This window comes from Alligator mississippiensis, chromosome 11 (assembly GCF_030867095.1).
Source record: "Alligator mississippiensis isolate rAllMis1 chromosome 11, rAllMis1, whole genome shotgun sequence".
NCBI lineage: Eukaryota > Metazoa > Chordata > Crocodylia > Alligatoridae > Alligator > Alligator mississippiensis.
In genome coordinates this window covers 57,362,970-57,383,411 of record NC_081834.1, presented here as the reverse complement: position 1 = coordinate 57,383,411, position 20,442 = coordinate 57,362,970, and the positions used below count along the sequence as shown (strand labels likewise).

Below are 20,442 nucleotides of genomic sequence, written 5' to 3'. Positions count from 1 at the left end.
TCCCCAGGGGTGGGACTGCTTGGAACTCAGCTGGGGGAGACTCAGGGCTGTGTCCGACGAACCCAGGCGTCCGCCCCCCCCCCCAGCCCCCACTCCGTCCCGGAGACCCCAGGCGTCCGGGGCAAGCGGGACCTGCCTGGGGCTGGACCCTGGGGACAACATGTCGCCAACAGGGCGGTGATGAGCGATCTAGGAATGAGCCGGCCCCGCCCCCTCCCCGGGAGCCCAGGCCGGCCGCCAGCTCCTCCCCGCCCAGCCGCACCCTGCACCAGCTCTGCGACACTGCCAGCCCCAATCAGCGGGCAGTGGGGGCGGGGCCAATCCCGGGCGCCTGGGTTCCCTCTCCCTTCCCAGGCCCTGCCTCTGCTCCCTTCCCCAGGCGCTTCCTTCCTTCCCGCTGCTTCTGTCCCCGACGGGGGGCTGGGCTGGGAACCCGGGGTAGGGGCCCGGACCCCTGGTTCTCGGGGGCGGGGTCGGGGCCCAGACCCTTGGTTCTCTGTGGGGGCGGGGTAGGGACCCGGACTGCTGGTTCCCTCCCCAGCCTGGGAAAACCTCTGGGGTTCAGTATTGCCAGAAGCACCCCACCCACCCCTCCAGAACAAAAGGTGACTACAACTCCCAGCAGCCTTTGCACGGACCCCACCCTGCCCTGCTGGCTCCCCACTCCCGCCCGCTATCACGTGTGCGATCCCCTTCTGGCCAATCAGACCCCGCCCGGCTGATCCCAGCCGACCAATCAGGGGCCTGGCCGCCGGCCAGGCTATAAAAGCTTTGTCTATATCAGCCCCCGCCTTTTACCAGCCCTTTAGAACGTTGGACGCCGCCGCGTTCGGAAGGAGGAAACTTGGGCTCCGCAGCGTTCTACCCTTAAAGGGGCGCGTCGCACCGTCAAAAAGGGGGCAAAAAGGTCCTGCAAGATGAGGGAAATTGTGCACATCCAAGCCGGCCAATGCGGTAACCAGATCGGCGCCAAGGTGAGGCGGGGTCCGGTTTGCTCGGACCTGTGCAGATCCTCCGGGGATAGGGGATCGCGCCTCGTAGGGCCGGATGGTGCCTATAGGGGGGTGATTTGGCGCTTTTTAAATTGGACAAATTCCTTTAACTCGCCCGGGAGATCGGGGGTGGGAAACCCGTTTAAAACGAGAGAGGGGGCGGGGGGGTGTCTGGGGGTCCGGGTCCCCCTCTCCCCCCCAGCCTTAGAGACTCCCCTCTGATGGCGGCGCGGGGAGACCCGGCCCGCGGAGCAGCCGGCGGGAGCGCGTGGCGGGGTGGGGCGGTCCGGCCGCGGGGGGAGGGGAGGACTCTGCTGCGCGCCAAACCCGCGCGTGCGGGGGGAGGGAACGCGATTTGAACCAGGAGCCGCCCCCGGCGGGGCGGGGCGGGGGGGCTCGGAGCGGGACGAGGCTTCCTGCTGGGGACGCGCCGGCGGGAGAGAAGCGCCCTGATCTGGGGCGGGGCGGCGGCAGCCCGATCTGGGGAGGGGGCTTCTCTCCATCGGGAGGGGGCGTAGCTCGGCGGGGATCGGGCCCGCTCCTGGGTGGTACTAGAAACTTGGTCCATTTCAGCCCCACCCCCTTTTTTGCGGGGAGTGGGGGGGTCAATTTCAGTCTCCTTCCCCCACGTTCGTTTTGGACCCGATCAATTTCAGCCCCTCCCCCTTTGTGGGGGCGCGGGAGTGGTCCATTTCAGCCCCTCTTGCTTTCTGGGCTGTTCAGTTTCAGCCCCTCCTCGCCGGCTCCGGTCCGCCCCGTCTCGCTGGTGGATTCCCCCCCCCCCCGCGAACTTGGCCCCGGCCGTGAACTTGGCCCTGGCCTCAGCCCCGTGCCTCGGCTTTGCCTCCCTCCGGGGCCGGCTTAATCCGCATTAAAAGGGGCGGCGGGCTGCTCGCGGTACCTGCCTTCCCCTCCCCACCCGCCCCGCAGGGTCGTTCTGCTCGATCCGGGTTTGCTACATAGTGTCCGCGGTGCCGACCTGTCACACTGTAGCCGCGGGAGGAGGCGGCTTGGAAACCAAGTTGCCAAAAAAGGTGTGTGTGGGAGGGGTATCGCTCTGCTCCTGGTGGATCCGGGGTGGGGGCAGCCCCCAGCCTCTGGCACTCCCTGCTGCCAAGGATTTGCTGCTTCCCCCACCCTCTTTTGTCTGCACAAGCACATGGCTGCAAAGGCGGGTTCTCTCCCCCTCTACCTGCAGGGGTCTTCCAGCTGGATCCTTTCCCCTTTCAATGGGATCTGGCTGGTCCCCAAGCTTGGACTGACTATTTTCACCTGTCTCCCAGCACCCAGAGGGGAATCTGCTCCTCCACCTCCTAGTTATAAGGGGATCTAGCCCCCCCCTTCCCCTTGGGCCAGAGTCTGCAGGGATCTGTAAGCTGGAGTCTTTGCCCATTCAAGGGACTCAGGGTTGATACCACAGCTCTGCCCCAGTCTCCCAGTACCTGCATTTGGGATCCATTCTCCTTCTCCACCTCCTAGGTATAAGGGGGATCTGGTAAGTGGGTGGCTCCCCTCTCCCCTGGGCTGGGCTCTGCAGGGATCTCCTTGCTCAAGGCTGGATCCTTTCAATGGGATCTGTTTGGGGACCAGGTCTGAGATTTGGTTTGCTTCCTTCCCCCAGCTTGCAGTGCCCAGATCAGGAACCATTCCACCCTCTAGTTATAAGGGGATGTAGTGGGTGCAGCTCCCCTGGTGCCAGGATCTCCCCAGCTAGATCAGATCCCCTCCTTTCCCTTTCCAGTGACTAGGGGATCTCAAGGGCTGAGACTACTTTCTTTGTGCCTCTCTGTAATGGCTGCTGTTGGGGGAAGGAGGCGGAGGTGGTGAGCCAGCCAGACATCTTGGTGAATGCGGTCATCCCCAGCCGGAGGCCTCTGGGATTATTTCCCCTCCCCCTTCCTTTCTGGCTCTGGCTTTTAAAATGCAATTGCAGATGTCCTGGGCGGGTCCAGATCATCTTTGTGGCCGGAAACTGCTGGGAGCTGCCTCATTCTTGCCTGAATCAGGGCTTTTCTCTCCCACTTCTTACTTGCCTTCCAAATAGGAGTTTGACTTTTTTTTTGGTTTTTTTTTCTTTTCTTTTTTTTGTTTTTTTTTTTGGAGCTGGATTCCCTTATAAAGACCTCAAGAGCCAGGCTGGGGGGTGGTGGGGGGTTATTTTGAGCTGGAGATGGCTACAGACAAGGCTGCTTCCTTCCCTCTCCTCCCAAAATGAGCTGATTCTCTGTTTTTATTTTCTAACTCCCCAACCCTATTCCAGGTGCCCACTCTCAAGAGATTGAAGCCTGCCTCTTTTTTTTTACTGCCAGTTTTCCCCCAAATGACTTTGATTCTGTGCGTTTCCAGTCCTACACCAGATGCCAGTCCTTGAGAGAGTGAATCCTGCCAATAGCTCCCTCTGTGTGTGTGTGTGTGTGTGTGTGTACATATTTTTTTTTAAACTCAAGGCTTTGAATTCAAGGTTTTTTTCCCCACCCCACCCCCTCCTTTCTCTATCAATAAATAGACTGAAATGTATATTTTTTAAAGACCTTTATATTTTTCAATCCAATGCCTTTGGATTCAAGGTACTGTTTCTCCCTCCTCTCTCTCTAAAAGTGAATGAGCCTGGGTTTTTATAGAGTTTTATATCTAGCTATTCAGCTGGCTATAATACTTAGAAGTCTTCTGTTTTTCAGCACACAAGCCTTTGAATTCAAAGTAGTTTCCCTTCCCCGTTCCTTTCTCTATCCACAAATAGCTTGAATTTTATAGGGGCTTTCAATTTTGGAGATATAAGGTATAGCCTATATCCTTATATGCGGCCCATATCCTTGTATCTTATAAGATAAGGCTTTGAATTCAAGATGGCTCTTCTTCCCACCCCCCACCCCTTTCTCTATCAATAAATAGCTTTAATTTATAGGGTTTTATGTTTTTCAGTGCATACTTTGAGTTCAAGATAGTCTTGCGCCTCCCCCCCCTTTTATCAGTAGGCTGAGTTTATAGGGGTTTTTTTAACATCATTTTTCAACCCAAAAGGCTTTGAATTCAAAGTAGCTTTCCCCGCCCTCTCCTTTCTCTATCAGTAAATAGCCTGAATTTAGAGAGTTTTTTAAATTTTTCATTCCAGAATTCAAGGTAGTTTCCTCCCCCATCTCCTTTCTTTATCAACAAATAGCCTGAATCTATAGGTTCTCCCCATCCTCTAGCCTCCCTCTCTCTTATTATTTTACCAATTTTCTGGTTTTAAAGCCATTTTATGTCTGTATCTTGGCTTTTTTATCACTCCCCCCCGCCCCCCATTCTATCCATAAAGATGACAAAATAAAAGCCTCAAACCTGATTAAAAAATAGCTGTGTGTTTTCTTTTCCCAATTAAAAAAATAACAGTTTTTTGGGGTTTTTTGCCCCCTCTTGGATTGCATCTGCTGTGGGTGTGCCGCCTTTTAGCTCATGCATTTTTTCTTTCTATTATCCTGGCTTGATGCTTTTTCATCATGAGACTGAATTATTTTATTTTTTTTTTATATATATACTATCTGTTTTAATTTTGATACATGCCTTGACTGAACGCAATTTTGTCCATCAAACCGCCAGTGGGCAAGTCTTTTTAAAAAAGACCCTCCATTATTCTTTCCTGTTCTTTATTTAAATCATCCTGTCTCCAGTAAATATGATGGGAAAGCTGCAAAGCCATCTAAAGTATCTGTCTTATTTTTTTTATCTAGGGTTTTTTTTTCCCTTTTTTTCTTTTACTGTGATTTTTTTCCCCTTATTATTTAATCTCCCAATAAACATGACTAAAAAGCTACAAATCAGCTAACAAGGCTGATTTACTTTATTTTTATCTTGTTTGACTATTTTTTTTAATATGGCTTTTTTTCCTTTCTAGTGCTTATGTCCCAACATAAATGTTGAAAAAGTACAGATCCACTAAAAAAAAAAAAAAAAGGGGGGGGGCGCCACATTTTTTTCTTTTTCTTTTTCCTTTGGCTTTTTCTCTCCTTTTTTTTTTTTTTTTTATAACCATAGATTTACATAAATAATAATTCAGTCTCCTAATATGAAAAATGCTCTGAGAGAATGCACATACCCATGTGTATGTTATATATAATCTGCATACAAGCATATTTATGTGCATACATATAGTATACTACACCTGCATATAACATAGTACACATGCATGCGTATAGTGTACTGTGCATACATGCATATATGCATATTTTATTATACATGCATATAGTACATGTATACATACAATGCAAACATGCATATTTATACTATGAATGCATACCTATAGTATACTATACATGGATATAGCATACACACCATTTTATAGGCATTAGACATGCACGAGCGTGCAATAATTATAATACACATGATTATAGTTACCTACAGGTGTAATATATTAAACGTGTGTGTGTGTGTATACACACGTGTACTGTACGCATGTATAGTAAAATATGAATGTATGCCTGTGTGTGTATATGTGTATATGCATACACACACACTTCATGTATATGCACATATATAATTTTCATAGATATATATAATTATTGTACATATATACATACAACTACAGTATATACTAATAATATACATATATAATTATAATATAAATGCAGTTATATATAATTACATATGTATTACATCATGTCCACACCTATGCATGTGAGCGCGCGAACACACTATCTAATATCTATCTATCTAGGCTTTTCTCTCTCTTTTACTGTGAGTTTTGGATCACTGTTTCCCAATAAATAGGCTGAAAAAAAATAGAAATCCACCAAAAAAGGGTTGTGATTTTTAAATATTGGCCTTTCTCCCCATCAGAAAAGGGAGGACTGGATATTTTTCACCCTCGTTGGGATTCCAGCTTCTGGATCATATTTGCTCTTAACAGTGCTTTTTTTCTTTCTTTCTTTCATGATCTCTGTGCTTTCCATCATGAGCTAGAAACGCATTTACTTCAGTTAATGGCTTTATTTTTGCCCATGAAATTCCAGTGCACGCATCTCGAGCAAGTCGGCTTTCTTGCTTTTTCTCTTCCTTCAGTGTTTCCCAGTAAATATGACAAGCTGCAATTCTGCCTTAAAAATGGCTCTGATTTTCTTTTCTTTATTTTTTTATAACTCCCCCTCCTCTTTCCCCCCCCCCCCCCCAAAAAAAAAAAAAAAGGCTGTCGCTCACCCTGGAAAAGCTCCGAGTTCTTTTTATCTTGGGCTCCTCTGACTCCCACCACGTACAAGTAGGTAGAAGGACATCATTTTAGCCACAAAAATAAATCCGTGAATTCTTTTTCTCTTGGCTTTATTTTCTTTCCCCCTGTAAAATAATCTTTGCATCTTGGCACCCCCTCCAGGGGAAAAAGTAGATGCAGTGAAATCAGATTCCCCTTTGCCACCCAAATCTTTTTTCTTGGCTTTTTTTCTCCTCCCTACCCCGCTGCTGAAAATAACAGGCAGAGTAAAATCAGCTCCCTCCAAAGAAGCTCTTAATTTTTTTGTGTCCCCTCCCTCCATCTCAATATTGTCTGCAGCTTGGCACCCCCCACCCCACAAAAGGGTAGAAGGAAATCGGATCACCCCCCACCCCCAACAAAAAAAAACTGTTTGTTTTTTTCTTATTTCAGTGGGAATTCCCCCCAAATAAAATAGGTAGGAGGCAGTCAGCTCCAGCTCAAAAAGAAAAAGCTAGATTCTCATCCTGGAGTTCCCCATCCAAAAAAAAATTGGTAGAAGGAAGTCGGATCCTTCCCCAGAAAGCTCTGAATTGTTTTTATCTTGGGGTTCCCCTCAGAAAAAGGGTAGAATGAAATCGGATCACCCTCCAAAAAGCTGTGAAATCTATTGATCGGGGGGGGGGGGCCATATAAAATAGGTAGCCAGAAATCAGACCACCCCAAAAGCTATGGATTCTTCTAATCCTGGAGGGTTTACCCTACAAAAACTGCAGAAGGAAGTTGGATTCATCCCCAAAACGCTCTGAATTGTTTTTAATCTGTCTGTATTGTTACTTCCTTTCCCACCCCCCTCCCCACCAAAAAAAGAAAGATAGAAGGACATCAGATCAACCCCCACCAAAAAAACCCAAACCCTATGACTTCATTTTGGCTTCTTTTTATTTCCTGATTCTCCCCCTTCCCCCCACCCCCATCACTGAGGAGGGGATCTGTCTGCTGGATTTGAACTGGGAGAGCTGGTAGGGACTGGTCCAAGTGGGAGCTGGCATAGTAGGAGGGGTGTTTCTTGGACACTTGTGTTCATTGGGGGTGGGAGGGCACAGCCATGGCATGGTGGTGATGTTCCCTGCTCCCCATGACACTGGATCTGTCTAGCTCTAGGACCTCTGCAGCTGGGGGGTTAAGGAGCTGGTGCCCTCCTCCTTTTTCTCAGATGCACCCAGCTCTGGGATGGCATTGCTCAGCCAAGGAGGTGACGTCAGGGCTGCCTTTGTTCATGGAAAGAGGCGGGGAGTGCTAGATCTGTTTCAGCCTGCCAGAGAAACCAGGCTCTGGATTCCCGGTGCCTGGCTGCTCTCATCATCTGGTCTCACTTCCCCTCTGAGAGCTGGGGGAGAACCCAGATGTCCTGGCTCCCCACCACCCCCTCCTTGCTGTAACCCATGAGCCTCCACTGCTTTCACAGAGCGCCCAGGCATCCGGGTTCCCAGCCCTCGCCCTAGCATAACCCACCAGCCCTGACATCCTCCCCCACCCCAAGAATAGACATCTGGCCTCCTAGCCCCTCTGCTCTAACCCACCGGCCCCCACTGCCCTCCCAGACATGCCCATGGCATACTGCCTTCCTCCCCCTGCCAGCCCCCAGACATCCCAGCTGTCATCATGAGCCCAGTGGCTTGGACAGGGGGCTTTTGGCACCTAGGGAGTGCCAGCAGGCCTGTGCGGGGGGGGGGGGGGGGGGGGTAGATGAGGATTAAAGGGGAGCCTGGCTCTCCTGGAGGGGGGACTGGGAGAGGGGTCAGGCTGCCCCTACTCACCCTCCTCCTCCTGTCTCCACCCAGTTCTGGGAGGTGATCAGTGACGAGCACGGCATTGACCCCACTGGCACGTACCACGGCGACAGCGACCTCCAGCTGGACCGCATCAGTGTTTACTACAATGAGGCCACAGGTATTGGAAAACACCCCCCACCCCCCTGGGGTGGGGACAGTGGTTTGATCTAGTTCCCACTTCCTCTTGTGGTCTATTCATTCCTTCCCCCACCCCCCCCATCTAGACGCCAGTGGTTCAGTCCGATATCTCTTTTCCCCCTTGTGTTGATATAGCCCAAGCCCCTTCCTGTCCACTTCTTAGGGCCTTTACTGTATTTCCTGGCATACCTGTGCCCTTGATGAAATTCGGACCAATCCTTTTGCTTAGGTGAAAGCAAAAGCATGAAGCCTCAAAGCCACAGGCCAGTCGGCAGTAGTGGCTGGTTGCTGGGCTAAAAGCAGCCACCAATCCCATGGCAGTGATGAAAGGGTTAAAACTTGAGTGCTGCAAAGCAACCCCTTTCTGCTTCCCTGAGGCCGGGGGAGGGGAGACAGGGCAGCTTTTTCACAGTGTCTCCATGCTTCCATTGAAGTCTGCAATGGGGGAGGGGCATAAGATATGCTAATAAATATAGTATTTCCAGCTCCCTTTGTTTTACCCACATGGCTGAGACTGAGCATGCCTGAAGCATCCTCCCACCTCCTTGTCCTGGGAAGACTTCACACCCCTGGCAGTGATGGGAAGAGTGGAACCCCACCCTGAGACTTTTTTTTTTTTATTTTTTTTTTTTTTCCCTCCCACCCCTTATTTCTTCCCTTCCAGGTGGTAAATATGTCCCCCGTGCCATCTTGGTTGACCTGGAACCCGGCACCATGGACTCAGTCCGGTCCGGTCCTTTTGGCCAGATCTTCCGACCGGACAACTTTGTCTTTGGTAAGCTTCCCCCTCCCAATCTGGAAGCCGATTGGGGTGGGATCTTGGGGGCAGGGCAGCTGTGCAAATGATACTGGCTTGGCAGGTTATATAGAAGCCCCTGGATCAAGGGATGCTGACTGCGTCCTTTGTGGTAGACACCCCTGGTGGTTGCCCACCCGTGACGGTAACAGTGGAGGTCACTACAGGAGTCTATCTTGACCTTTCAGGGTGCAGATGCCATGTTGGACCTAGCTGCTGCCTTGTAATGGTCTCAATTTTTGGAGTCTGGATTGAAGACCACGGTTGCTAGCATTGAGTCGGGGGCCAAGTGTGCACTGGTTTTGGGAGCCCCCAAAGGGGCCATGTCTTGGGAGGGGCCTCCACTTTGTGTGACCCTTGTGAGGACTTCCTTCAGCCCTTAGGAAAACAAGATGGCTGCTGAGAACTGATGCCATTGACACCATCTTCAAGGCTGGTAGACCAGGGCATTGCTTCCCCTAATGGCTTCCTCCAAGGCCCAACTACCGTTTCTCATCCTGGCAGACCGGAGCATTCCATTCTATTTTCTCCGGGGTTTAGTGAATAGATGTCATGGTTGCAATCTTTAATGCTGGCAGATAAGGTTATTGCTTTTCCTAATGGTTTCCTTCCATCCTGCTTCCTCAAGGGCTGCGTGAACTCATGTCACAAGTTCCATCTTTAATGCTGGTAGACCTGGACACTGGAAAGAGAGATGCCCTCCCCTTCATTTTTCTCTCTCTGTATTAAAGATGGTGGCCATAGTATCAGTCTATTCAACCCTGGAGGAAGTATAATGGAAGGAAAGCATTAGGGGCTATGCCTGGGTTTACCACCCCTCTTCCAAGGGTGTTTATGGGTAATGTCAGAGGAAGGGGATACCACTGACAATTCGAACAGTGGATGTTGGCTTCTTCCATGGTGGAACTCATTGTGGTTTCTTTTCCCTCCAGGTCAGAGTGGAGCCGGGAACAACTGGGCCAAGGGGCACTACACAGAAGGGGCTGAGCTGGTAGACTCAGTCCTGGATGTGGTAAGGAAAGAGGCAGAGAGCTGTGACTGCCTCCAGGGTTTCCAGCTCACCCACTCACTGGGCGGAGGCACAGGCTCTGGCATGGGTACCTTGCTCATCAGCAAGATCCGGGAGGAATATCCAGACCGTATCATGAATACCTTCAGTGTAGTGCCCTCACCTAAGGTCTCGGACACAGTGGTAGAGCCCTACAATGCCACCTTGTCAGTCCACCAGCTGGTGGAGAACACTGATGAGACCTACTGCATCGACAATGAGGCTCTCTACGACATCTGCTTCCGCACCCTCAAACTGACCACACCTACCTACGGTGACCTCAACCACCTTGTGTCAGCCACCATGAGTGGAGTCACCACCTGCCTCCGTTTCCCAGGCCAACTCAATGCTGACCTCCGTAAGTTGGCTGTCAACATGGTCCCTTTCCCTCGTCTCCACTTCTTCATGCCTGGCTTTGCCCCCCTCACCAGCCGTGGGAGCCAGCAGTACCGGGCCCTCACAGTCCCCGAGCTGACCCAGCAGGTATTTGATGCCAAGAACATGATGGCTGCCTGTGACCCCCGCCACGGACGCTACCTCACGGTGGCTGCTGTCTTCCGGGGCCGCATGTCCATGAAGGAGGTGGACGAACAGATGCTGAATGTCCAGAACAAGAACTCGAGCTACTTCGTGGAGTGGATCCCCAACAATGTCAAGACGGCTGTGTGTGACATCCCACCCCGGGGCCTCAAGATGGCTGTCACCTTCATTGGCAACAGCACAGCCATCCAGGAGCTCTTCAAGCGCATCTCAGAGCAGTTCACAGCCATGTTCCGCCGCAAGGCTTTCCTCCATTGGTACACAGGCGAGGGCATGGATGAGATGGAGTTCACAGAAGCTGAAAGCAACATGAATGACCTGGTGTCTGAGTACCAGCAATACCAGGATGCCACTGCCGAGGAAGAGGAGGACTTCGGTGAGGAGGCTGAGGAGGAAGCTTGAGGCTCCACCCATTGCTGCCGCCAGGAATTATGCCCCTCTGCAGACGTCAATTAAAGTGGAAAAGAAATTGCATTGCATTATGGTTCTTTTTTTTTTTTTTTCCTTCCCCATATTTCTCTCTCTCTGTCTCTCTCTCTCCCTTTCTTGTTCCCCCTAATGGCTTCCTTCCATCTGGCTTCTTCCAGGGCTGAGGGAACTAATACCAAGGCCACCATCTTTAAAGCAGGAGGGACCTGGGCATTGGTTACCGTAATTGCTTCCTTCTTTCCATCCTACTTCCACTAGGGCTGAGTGAACTGATGCCATGGCCACCATCTTTGTAATGCTTGTAGACCTGAGCACTGGGGAAAGAGATGCTATTTTCCTTCTTCTCTCTCTCTCTCTCTCTCTGTGTGTGTCTCTCTCTCAATTTTCTCAGACTTGCTCTTATGTAATTTTTTTTCTTTTAATGTTTCCTTTTGGCAAAAACCAAGCCCCTCACTGTTTTAATTCCCATTGCCTGCTGTCACTGCATCTGAAGGCATCTCTTTTCTTGCCCTTCAAGGAGTCTTGGAAATTCTCTCTCCTTCAAGCACGAGTTGAAATCGTGGTTCTTCTTAACTACAAATTCCTTTGTTCATAGGTGAAAGCTGAGATGGTTCTCCATAGCTGCCTGGGGTGGCGGGTTCAGGCACTGAAATGAAAAAAGGTTGAGTTGGTTAAAGACTGGAAAGAGTAGAGTTGTGTGTATGTTGGCTGGAGAAGCAATCTTCTTTTCTTTGGTCCTGGAGAAATGGAGAGTTGAGTCTAGGTTTTCTTTAATCTGAGGAAGTTCCCAAATGTCCCAATTTTGGTTCCCCATTTGGGGAAGTCTTTTCCAAGGCCAAACATTGGTTCTGGCCAGAGGGGGTAGGGAGGCTTTTCAAGGAAGGGCAAGCTGGAGACACAAAAGCTGGAGAGACAAAAGAGGGTCTTCTGGGTGTGAGGAAAGTAGGTTGGGAGAAGGGCATGTGGATGGGTGGATTCCATTTTCTTCCCTCATGGACTCTCCCCTGACTTAATACATGCCTCATCCAGACTTGAATGAGCCATGGTGAATGGGTTGAAACAGCATTGGTGGGACTACAGAAAAAATCCCTTGTTGGCCTGACCTAGGGAATGAACTCTTTCCTCACCCAAGATGGAGATGCTGACAAAGCCGTCTGAGAGATCTATCTTCCCTTTTTCTCCATAAAAAGCCCAATTCCTTGGTTCCCATGTAGCCGGCGTGGCTTCTGCTCAGCTAGTTAGCTTCCGTGGGGAGTCTGTATCTATTTATTTTGTGGGGTCCAGCACCTTGCTCTACCATGCAGGTGCCACCCCTTGCATTTTGAGTTGGCTTTTAGTCCCCCAAACCTTGCCCTACAGTGAGGAATGTACCCAGGGCAGAAGGCTGTCTCTGTCTTCCACCTCCCAAGAGCAAACCAAGGAAAAAAGACAGCCCCTCCTAGGCCAACCCAGTCAGCTCTGTTCCCTTGGGGAGAGAGAGAGAGAAGAGCCATGGGGTATTGAGGGTCTCCAAAGACTTCTTCTCTAGCCAACAGCTTTGGGGAGAGGGGGTGGAAAGGGGCAGGGGTCTTCTACTTACGTTCATCCCCAACAGAAGTTCCAGGGGGGGAAAGGAAAAGGCTGGGATCTGGTTACAGGGGAAAGCCCAGGAAATGCCACCAGTGTCTAGTGGGACCATGGAGGAGTTGTCAGGCCCCCACAACCCACCTTCCAGGCTCCAGAGAACTTCATTTCATCCCTGATTAAGCCCAGGGACCAGCTTGGCCCTGAAGGAAGAGACTGGGGAAGCAGTGACCATGGTGCTGTGACCACACCCTATGGGTTCCCTCACCCCTGGCACTAGCACAAAGCTCATGGCATCTGTACCCACCCTCTCATTTTTTCTTTCTCCTGCTGTCTGCTGTTTCATTTTTTTCCCCTCAATGGCTTTTTTTTTTTTTTTCATATTGAAAAGACAGTGTCTTGTGAATGAATAAAAACAGGATTTTTTTTTTAAAGTTGCTTCTGTGGTGGCCTCAGTCTACTAAGGGTGGAGGGGAAGGAAACAAGGGGAAGTGGGGTGGGAATCCTGGATACATGGGTTATGTCTGTGTGGGTCCCAGACATCTGCATTTGAGAAGTCTGCACACTTACTTGCCCACCTCAGACAGACGTGCAGGGAACCCAGATGTCCACGTGCCCTGGATACTTGGGTTCTGTGTGTGCAGGTCCTGGACACCTTTAGGAGCCAGGAATGTCAAGCCAGTGGGGAGTGCATGTTAGACATCTGGCTAGGCCCTGGACATGGGTTCCTGCGAGGGGAGCATGGCAAACCAGTAGGGGGCACTCCTGCACCGAGCCACCCACCTCACTGAGCCCCTACCACCTACTAAGCTCTGAGTGCCTCCCCTGGGGAGCCTTGTGTCTGGCCGACCCCCTTCCTGGAGCACACCCACAACTGCTGCCACCACCCAGGGGTCTGGATTGTTTCTGGGTCTTGTGTCCCTGGGGTACACAGGCCTTGTAGTCCTGGAGGGTGCTTGACCCACTGAGAACTTTTTGTGCTTTAGGCTAAAGGAAGCACGCCAAGTACCTTCCCTTAGTCAGCTGAGCATAGGGATCATCTAGGCAGGCCCAATCCCTCTCCCCACAAGTTCACCATGCTAGTTATAGCAGAGAGCTTTATTGGCTAAAGAGGGTAGGCTTGAGGAAGGGTACAGGATAGGGAAGTACCAGAATAACCCTAGAGCAAGCAGTGTCAGTGTGGTAGCTGGTTGATATTCTTCTACATGACAGTAAGCTATCTACATAAGTTTCAGGTAGTTTACTCACTTCAGCATCTTGAGAGAGACTGAAGCTGCAGATGTTCCAGTTGATTATGTGACCCTTAACATGACTGCTCTCCCTCCCCCTGGGCAGTCTTGGACTTATATAGGCCTTTTGCCATCACCCCGGAGACCTAATTACAGCCAGGTATTGTGGGGTGCCAACCAATCAATTTTAAAAGCAACATTGCTCACCTGTGACAGTGACAGGAGCTTGAGCATCTGCTCCCATGCCATGAGGCCAGTGCTAACACAATAGAGAGGTAGGTTCACCCCCCCCCCCCCCAACTTCACCTGGTCCAGGTCACTAGGCAAAAATTTGGTTGCCTAGCAACTGGTTGACAGGTGATAAGACTGGGCAAGGAAAAACCTAATCTTGGAAGAGTCTGGGGTGGCATTCCTCCACAGAGGGCATGCACCCATGGGCCCTGGACACCTGGGAGAAGCACAGGGAGGCAGAGGTAGGGCCAGGGCCACCATGGAGGAAAGGTAGAAAAGCTAGGGGTGGAACCTAGGTGTTCCAGCTCCCAGCTTCTCCCCTGCTCTCATTCCCCAGCCCCCACTCCTTGCCCAGAGATCCCAGGCATCCCTCTGGGCTGTTATCCCCCACCCCTTGGCTAGCCCCTTAGCTCCCCCTTCCCCTGCTAAGGACCCCAGAGTCCACGCTCCCAGCTCTGCCTGCCCCATAGTTCCCCCAGCCCCCAAGGCATCCAGGCATCCAGGCTCCCAGCCCTCCTGCTCTTACCCCCACCCTCCCTCCCTTCCCAGAGAATCTGGGCTCTTGGCTTTGCCTCTCCACCTGCTAGGCTTGCCAACTCTGACTGAAGCTATTTCAGATTTTTTTTTCCTCAACATGATGTAACGTCACTAATAGGGGTGCACCAATTTTTTGGGCCAGTACAGATGACCGATTTTTAATAAGCTGTGTCAGCTGATCTGATTGCTGATATGCAGGGGAAAGGGCAAGGGGGGAAGGGATGGGGTGTGTGGGGGTGCAGATTGAGGCCCCCATGGTAAGGGAGGTGGTGGGGCAGGGGGAGGTGCTGCACAGCCAAAGGAGAGCGCAGGACATCTGCAAGTGGCTCACCCGGGAGTTGCAGAGGGGTGGGAAGGCATGGAGGACATGTGTCTCCAGATTGTATGGAGGGCGAGGGTGGGCTGCCACTGTGGGCTGGGGCCAGGGTAGGGCTGAGCTCTTCCTGGTGGGGGGCTGGCCTGGGCTGCACTTGGGGTAACACAGCCGGTCCCCCTGGTCTCAAACTCCAACTCCCCACCCAGGGAATCCAGGTGTCCATGCTCCCAGCTCCCCAAGCTCTCATCCCTCAGTCCTCAATCTACTCCGGAGAGAACCTAGGTATCCGGGCCCCCAGAGACCCCAGGCATCTGGACAGGTACTTCTCAGGCACCATGGTGTTGGGGGGTGGAGAGCCTAGGCTGGTGCTGCCCCACGTGGAGGCCTCTGACCCTGGATGGGAGCAGGCAGGTGTCAGCTGGAGAGAACCCTTGGGCAGGGAATATCTGGGCAGGTGGGATGGGGTTGTGGTCAGTGAGGCAGGGACCAAGGATGGTGGGGTGGTGACGGTGCAGGGCCAGGGCCTGGGGCAGAGCCGTGATCCGCTCCCTACCCCCACTGTTATAGGGCCAAAAAACCCCGCAGTCCACCCAGTTCTATTGTTATTCTAGGGGTGACTAGATACCCTAGCCCAGCCCCAACCTCAGCCCTGGCTCCCATGTTATAGGTCTGAGCTGTGACAGAGCACAGGTTGTGCCTGTCGCTCAAAGGGTTTTGAGCAGGCAGCAAACAGCCTGCAGGTGGGAGCAGGCTCAATCAGGTGGTCACATGTTAGGCAGGAGGCCACCTGATGGGTGCAGAGGCTGGAAGCCTGGGTATAAGGCAAAGCCCTAGAGCAGAGCAGGTAGTTGCTATAGGGGGCCAAAAGAGCAACATCACCCACCTTGCTGGTGGTCCCAGAACAGCTTGGAGGTACAAGGCAGGGACTATAGGGATGGTGGAGGTTCCTGATCCTGATCCTGGGGCATGACCTAAAACTACACCCTGCTGGGGAGGATGATGTGGTGTTGTTCCTCATGGTGAGGCAGCTTCCAGGAAATGCCACACCTGCGCCTCCCCAGTGAAGGGCGAGTATGGGGTGCCAGAAAGCCTCAGCCTCCACTGCCTTGTGGGTGATCCTGTGGAGGGGAAAGGCTAGGGGAGCAAACCCTGACAGAAAAGCACAGGGCCAAGGCCCGCTGTGTGGCTAGCAAATGGCCCTGGACAAGTGGGCAGGCCAACATTTTAGACTGGTTCTGGGATGGCCCACTTGCTACACTACCAAAACCCCAAGTTCCTGCCATGACCCCAGCCCTGGCCCATATTGTTATTATAGGACCTACAAGAAGCCCCAGCCCCACCCCCACACCCCTCCTTTTTGTAGAGCCTACTCAGCCCTGCCCCTGAACCTCCTTGTTCTGATAGGCCCTAACCTCCCCCTGCCAGCACACAGCCCCCTGGTTACAGGCCCTTCCAAAGCTGCCTAAGCCCCCTTGTTGTTATAGGTCCTATCAGAATTCACCCAGCTGCTTATATAGGCCCCACCAAACCTCCAGCCCAGCTCCTTGTTATTACAGACTCTACCCCCGTCCCCCCCAGCCCTATTATAGTGTAGCAGGTCAGGGAACCAGGGGTGGCTGTGATGCCCCCTGGTGGCTCTGTGACCATGCCCTGTTTGACTTCTAGGGCATGCCCCCTATCTTTCCTGCCACACCTTTACGGATTATAAATAAATATAAAGGGAGGCTGGCCATGGACCATTGCACGCCCCCGGTCGTACTGGCCTCAAACCTGTGGCTGGGCCTTTATATTCTCAGGCCCTTGGCTAGGCCCCTGCAATCAACTGTGCCTGGCAGGGCACTTAAAGCCTTATGGGTTAATTGCGTGGCTCCGAATTGTCCTTTTACCACGCCCAATGCCTCTCGGCTGTTATTGGTATACTAGCCAATTGCTCACCAAGAATGACAGGGTGGAGGTCAGGTGAGGGCGAAGCATCGTCCCTTCCCCTCCTGGTGCTGGCAGGGAGGGCTGGGGGTGGGGGGGTACATGCTCCCCTCTTCTCCCTGCTCCCCTGTTCCACTATGGCGAAACATGCACACGCGCGCGCGCACACACACACACACACACACACACACAGAGGCGCATACTACTGTCACTTACTCTCTGCACATTGACACACAGAAACAAACACGCTATCTCCTGCCATGAATAGACGCACGCACACACAGGTATGCACGTGCATGCATGCACATAGTGGTGACTCCTAGGGAGTGCATGGGGGTGCACATGCACTCCCTGAGAGCAAAAGTGCACCCCCTGACCATCCATGCTTGCCACTTAGGCGATGGGCAGGGGGGGCAGACAGGAGCGTTGGTGCCCCCGCTGTAAGCGCCAGCTGGGGTGGGGAGTGCTGTGGTGGTGCTCCCAGAAGTGGCCACAGCCAGTTATGGAAGGGGCCACAGTGATCGGTTGGTGGGACAACCCACTGTCAGTGAGATTGGCTGGACACAGACACGCATGTACACACAAAGGGAGAAAAAGAATTTTGTGGGGGGAGCTGCATGTGCCCACGGGAAAGTCTGTGGGGGGAGGGGAAAGCATGTGGATGGGGTGGCTGGGGCTGGGGCTGGGACCAGGCAGGCATTGGGACAGAGCAGAGCTGGGCCTGGGCTTGGGGCCCATTGCGCCCGTGCAGCTGCCCCTTCCCCCATGCCCGGGGTCATTGCCCAGCACCGGTGGCCCCTGATAAACAGCCACCCCTAGCCCCACACCAGCCCCGGACTGCCTTGGGCCCAGGGCAGGCACCAAGATGAAAAAAGGTTGAGTACGTTAAAAACTAGAAAAAGTAGAGTTGTGTGCCTGGTGCCTAGAGTGGTGATCTTCTCTTCTTTCGTTTGGAGAAATGGAGAGTTGAGTACAGTTTTATCTGAGGAAGTTCCTAAATGTCCCAATGTTGGTTCTCCATTGGGGAACTCTTCTTCAAGGCCAAATATTGGTTCTAGCTAGAGGGGGTGGGGAGGCTTTTCAAGGAAGGGCCCCAAGCTGGAGAAACAAAAGGTCTTCTGGGTGTGAGAAAAGTAGGCTGGGAGAAGGGCATGGGGATGTGTGGACTCCATTTTCTTCCTTCACAGGCACTGCCCTGACGAGACTCAAATGAACCACAGTGGAAGGGTTGAAACAGTCCTGGCAGGACTAGAGAAAGTCTCCCCACCTTTGAAGACCCACCTCCATGTTAAGGTGGATGGTACTGATGAGTTACTTCTCAGTTGGCTTCTTCTGGAGAGGTTTCCTTCAGGTCTGCCCAGCTGGTTGGCAAGGGTACCTTGGAAAGCACTCAAAGTCTTGGAAGAATTCCTTGTTGCCTGACCTAGGGAATGAACTGCTCTTTCCCCACCCAAAATGGAGATGATGATGAAGCTGTCAGAGGGCCTATCTTCCCTCTTTCTCCTTGGAGAGCCCAATTCCTTGGTGCCCATGTAACCAGAGTGGCTTCTGCTGGGGTAGTAGCTTCCCTGGGGAGTCTGTATCTATTTATTTTGTGGGGTCCAGCACCTTGCTCTACCATGCAGGTGCCTCCCCTTGCGTTTTGAGTTGGCTTTTAGTCCCCCAAACCTTGCCCTACAGTGAAAAATGTACCCAGGGGAGAAGACAAAGACCATCTTCAGGCTACTGAGAGCAAACCAAGCAAAAAAAGACGGGTGCTCCTAGGCCAACCCAGTCAGCTCTGTTTCCTTGGAGAGAAAGAGAAGAGCCATGGGGTATTGAGGGTCTCCAAAGACTTCTTCTCTGGCCAACAACTTTGAGGAGAGGGGGTAGAGTGGGGCTGGGGTCTTCTTCCCTTGTTCACCCCCAATGGAAGGTCCAGGGGGGGAAAGGAAAAGGCTGTGATCTGGTTACAGGGGGAAGCCTAGGAAATGCCACCAGTGTCTAGTGGCACCGTGGAAGAGTTGGGCCAGGCCCTGCCATCCCACAACCCAGCTTCCAGGCTCCAGACAGCCCTGTTCCAGGCAACTTCTCAGCCCTGATGAACTCAACAGACCAGCTTGGCCCTGGAGGAAGAGATTGGGGAAGCCAGGGAAGCAGTGGCCATGGTGCCGTGACCACACCCTGTGGGTTCCCCCACCCCTGGCACTAGCACAAAGCTGACAGCCTCCATGCCCATCCTGTCTTTCTTTCTCCTTCTGTCTGCTCTGCTCTGTTTTATTTTTTTCCCCTAACAGCTTTTCTCATATTGAAAAGATGGCATCTTGTGAAAGCATAAAAACAGGAAATTTTTTTAAAGTAGGTTCTGTTGTGGCCTCAGTCCACTGGGGGTGGGAATCCTGGAAACATGGGTTCTCTGTATGGGTCTTGCATTTGAGAAGTCTGCATGGTTACTTGCCCACATTGGACATCTGGGCTCCCTGAATCTGTCTGTCTGTGTGTACTGGATACTTGGGTCCTCTGTGTGCAGGCCCTGGATACCTTGGAGGGAGGGGGACGGTATCAAAAGCCATTTGGGAGTGCATGGCAGACACTTGGGTGGGCCCCAGACACAGGTTCCAGGGAGGGAGTGTGCACCCACGGGCCCTGGACACCTGGGCTCTCTGGGAGGGTCCAGATGCTTGGGTTCTCTGTGAGGGGTAGGTGGGAGCAGGGGGCGGTGAAATCCCAGACACCTGGTTTCTCAGGGGGAAGGGAGCAGTGGGGGGCTGGTGGCCTGGACATCTGGGTCCTGGGCACCTGGAAGGGGGCAGTGTTGGACACAGGATCTGTGCGGGGGGAGGGGGGGCTGTTCTCCCGGACACCTGGGTTCTGAGTAGGCGCCTACCTGGGTACCCTGAACCGCGGGCTTCTGCGTTTCCTTCCGTCTGTCCCGAATACCTGGGTACTGGATGCCTGCGTCCCAGACACGTGGGCAGAAGGGCTCCCTCCGGCTCATCTGGAAAGGGAGAGAAGCCCCGGGTGAGGCAGAGGTAGGGCCAGAGCCACCCTTGAGGGAGGGGGGGAGGGAGACACCCAAGTGTCCCAGCTCTCGGGGCCATCATAGAGGACATTCTGGTTTTCTTCAAGACAAAAATATAGGATAAGAAGGCGTCCGGTTGTGTATCAATAGAGGACACCCGGACTGTCCTCTATGTTGGCCACCCTACCGGGCTCCCAGCTTCCCCCTGCTCTCGTTCCCCAGCCCCCACCCCCGCCCAGAGATCCCAGGCATCCCTCTGGGCTGTTACCCCGCACCCCCTTAGCTCCCTCTTCCCCTGCTGAGGACCCCGAGTCCATGCTCTCAGCTCCGCCTGCCCCACAACTCCCCCAGCCCACAAAGGGCCCAGGTGTCCGGGCTCCCAACCCCCCGGCTCTTGGCCCTGCCCGCCCTGCGATTGACACCTGGGTTCTCTGGGGGGGTGGGGGGGTGTCCCCTGGTGAGCATGGGGGGCTGGTAGGTGAGCTGGAAGCAGCCGTGGCCCCAGGCCTGGATGGTTGGGGGCAGCCCCTGGCCAGTAGGCTGCCTAGCAACACTGGAATGACCCTCGTGTCTCCTAGCAACACTGGGACACAACACAGGATACACAGGGCAGCCCTAGTTAGCAGCCTGTTGCTTGGCAACACCAGATGTCCCTGAGATGCCCCTTCATGGTACCCAGGGCAGCCCTAGTAACCAGACTGTT

The 20,442-nt window shown here is 52.8% G+C and overlaps 1 protein-coding gene across 1 annotated transcript; it reads left to right on the top strand.

Moving 5' to 3' along the window:
- Positions 1-790: 790 nt before the first annotated feature.
- TUBB (tubulin beta class I) lies at positions 791-12,936 on the top strand. The gene is made up of 4 exons (XM_014601179.3): positions 791-974; positions 7,998-8,106; positions 8,791-8,901; positions 9,855-12,936. The coding sequence occupies exons 1-4, from the start codon at positions 918-920 to the stop codon at positions 10,910-10,912; spliced, it is 1,335 nt and encodes a 444-aa protein (XP_014456665.1). The 5' UTR covers positions 791-917; the 3' UTR covers positions 10,913-12,936.
- Positions 12,937-20,442: the final 7,506 nt, after the last annotated feature.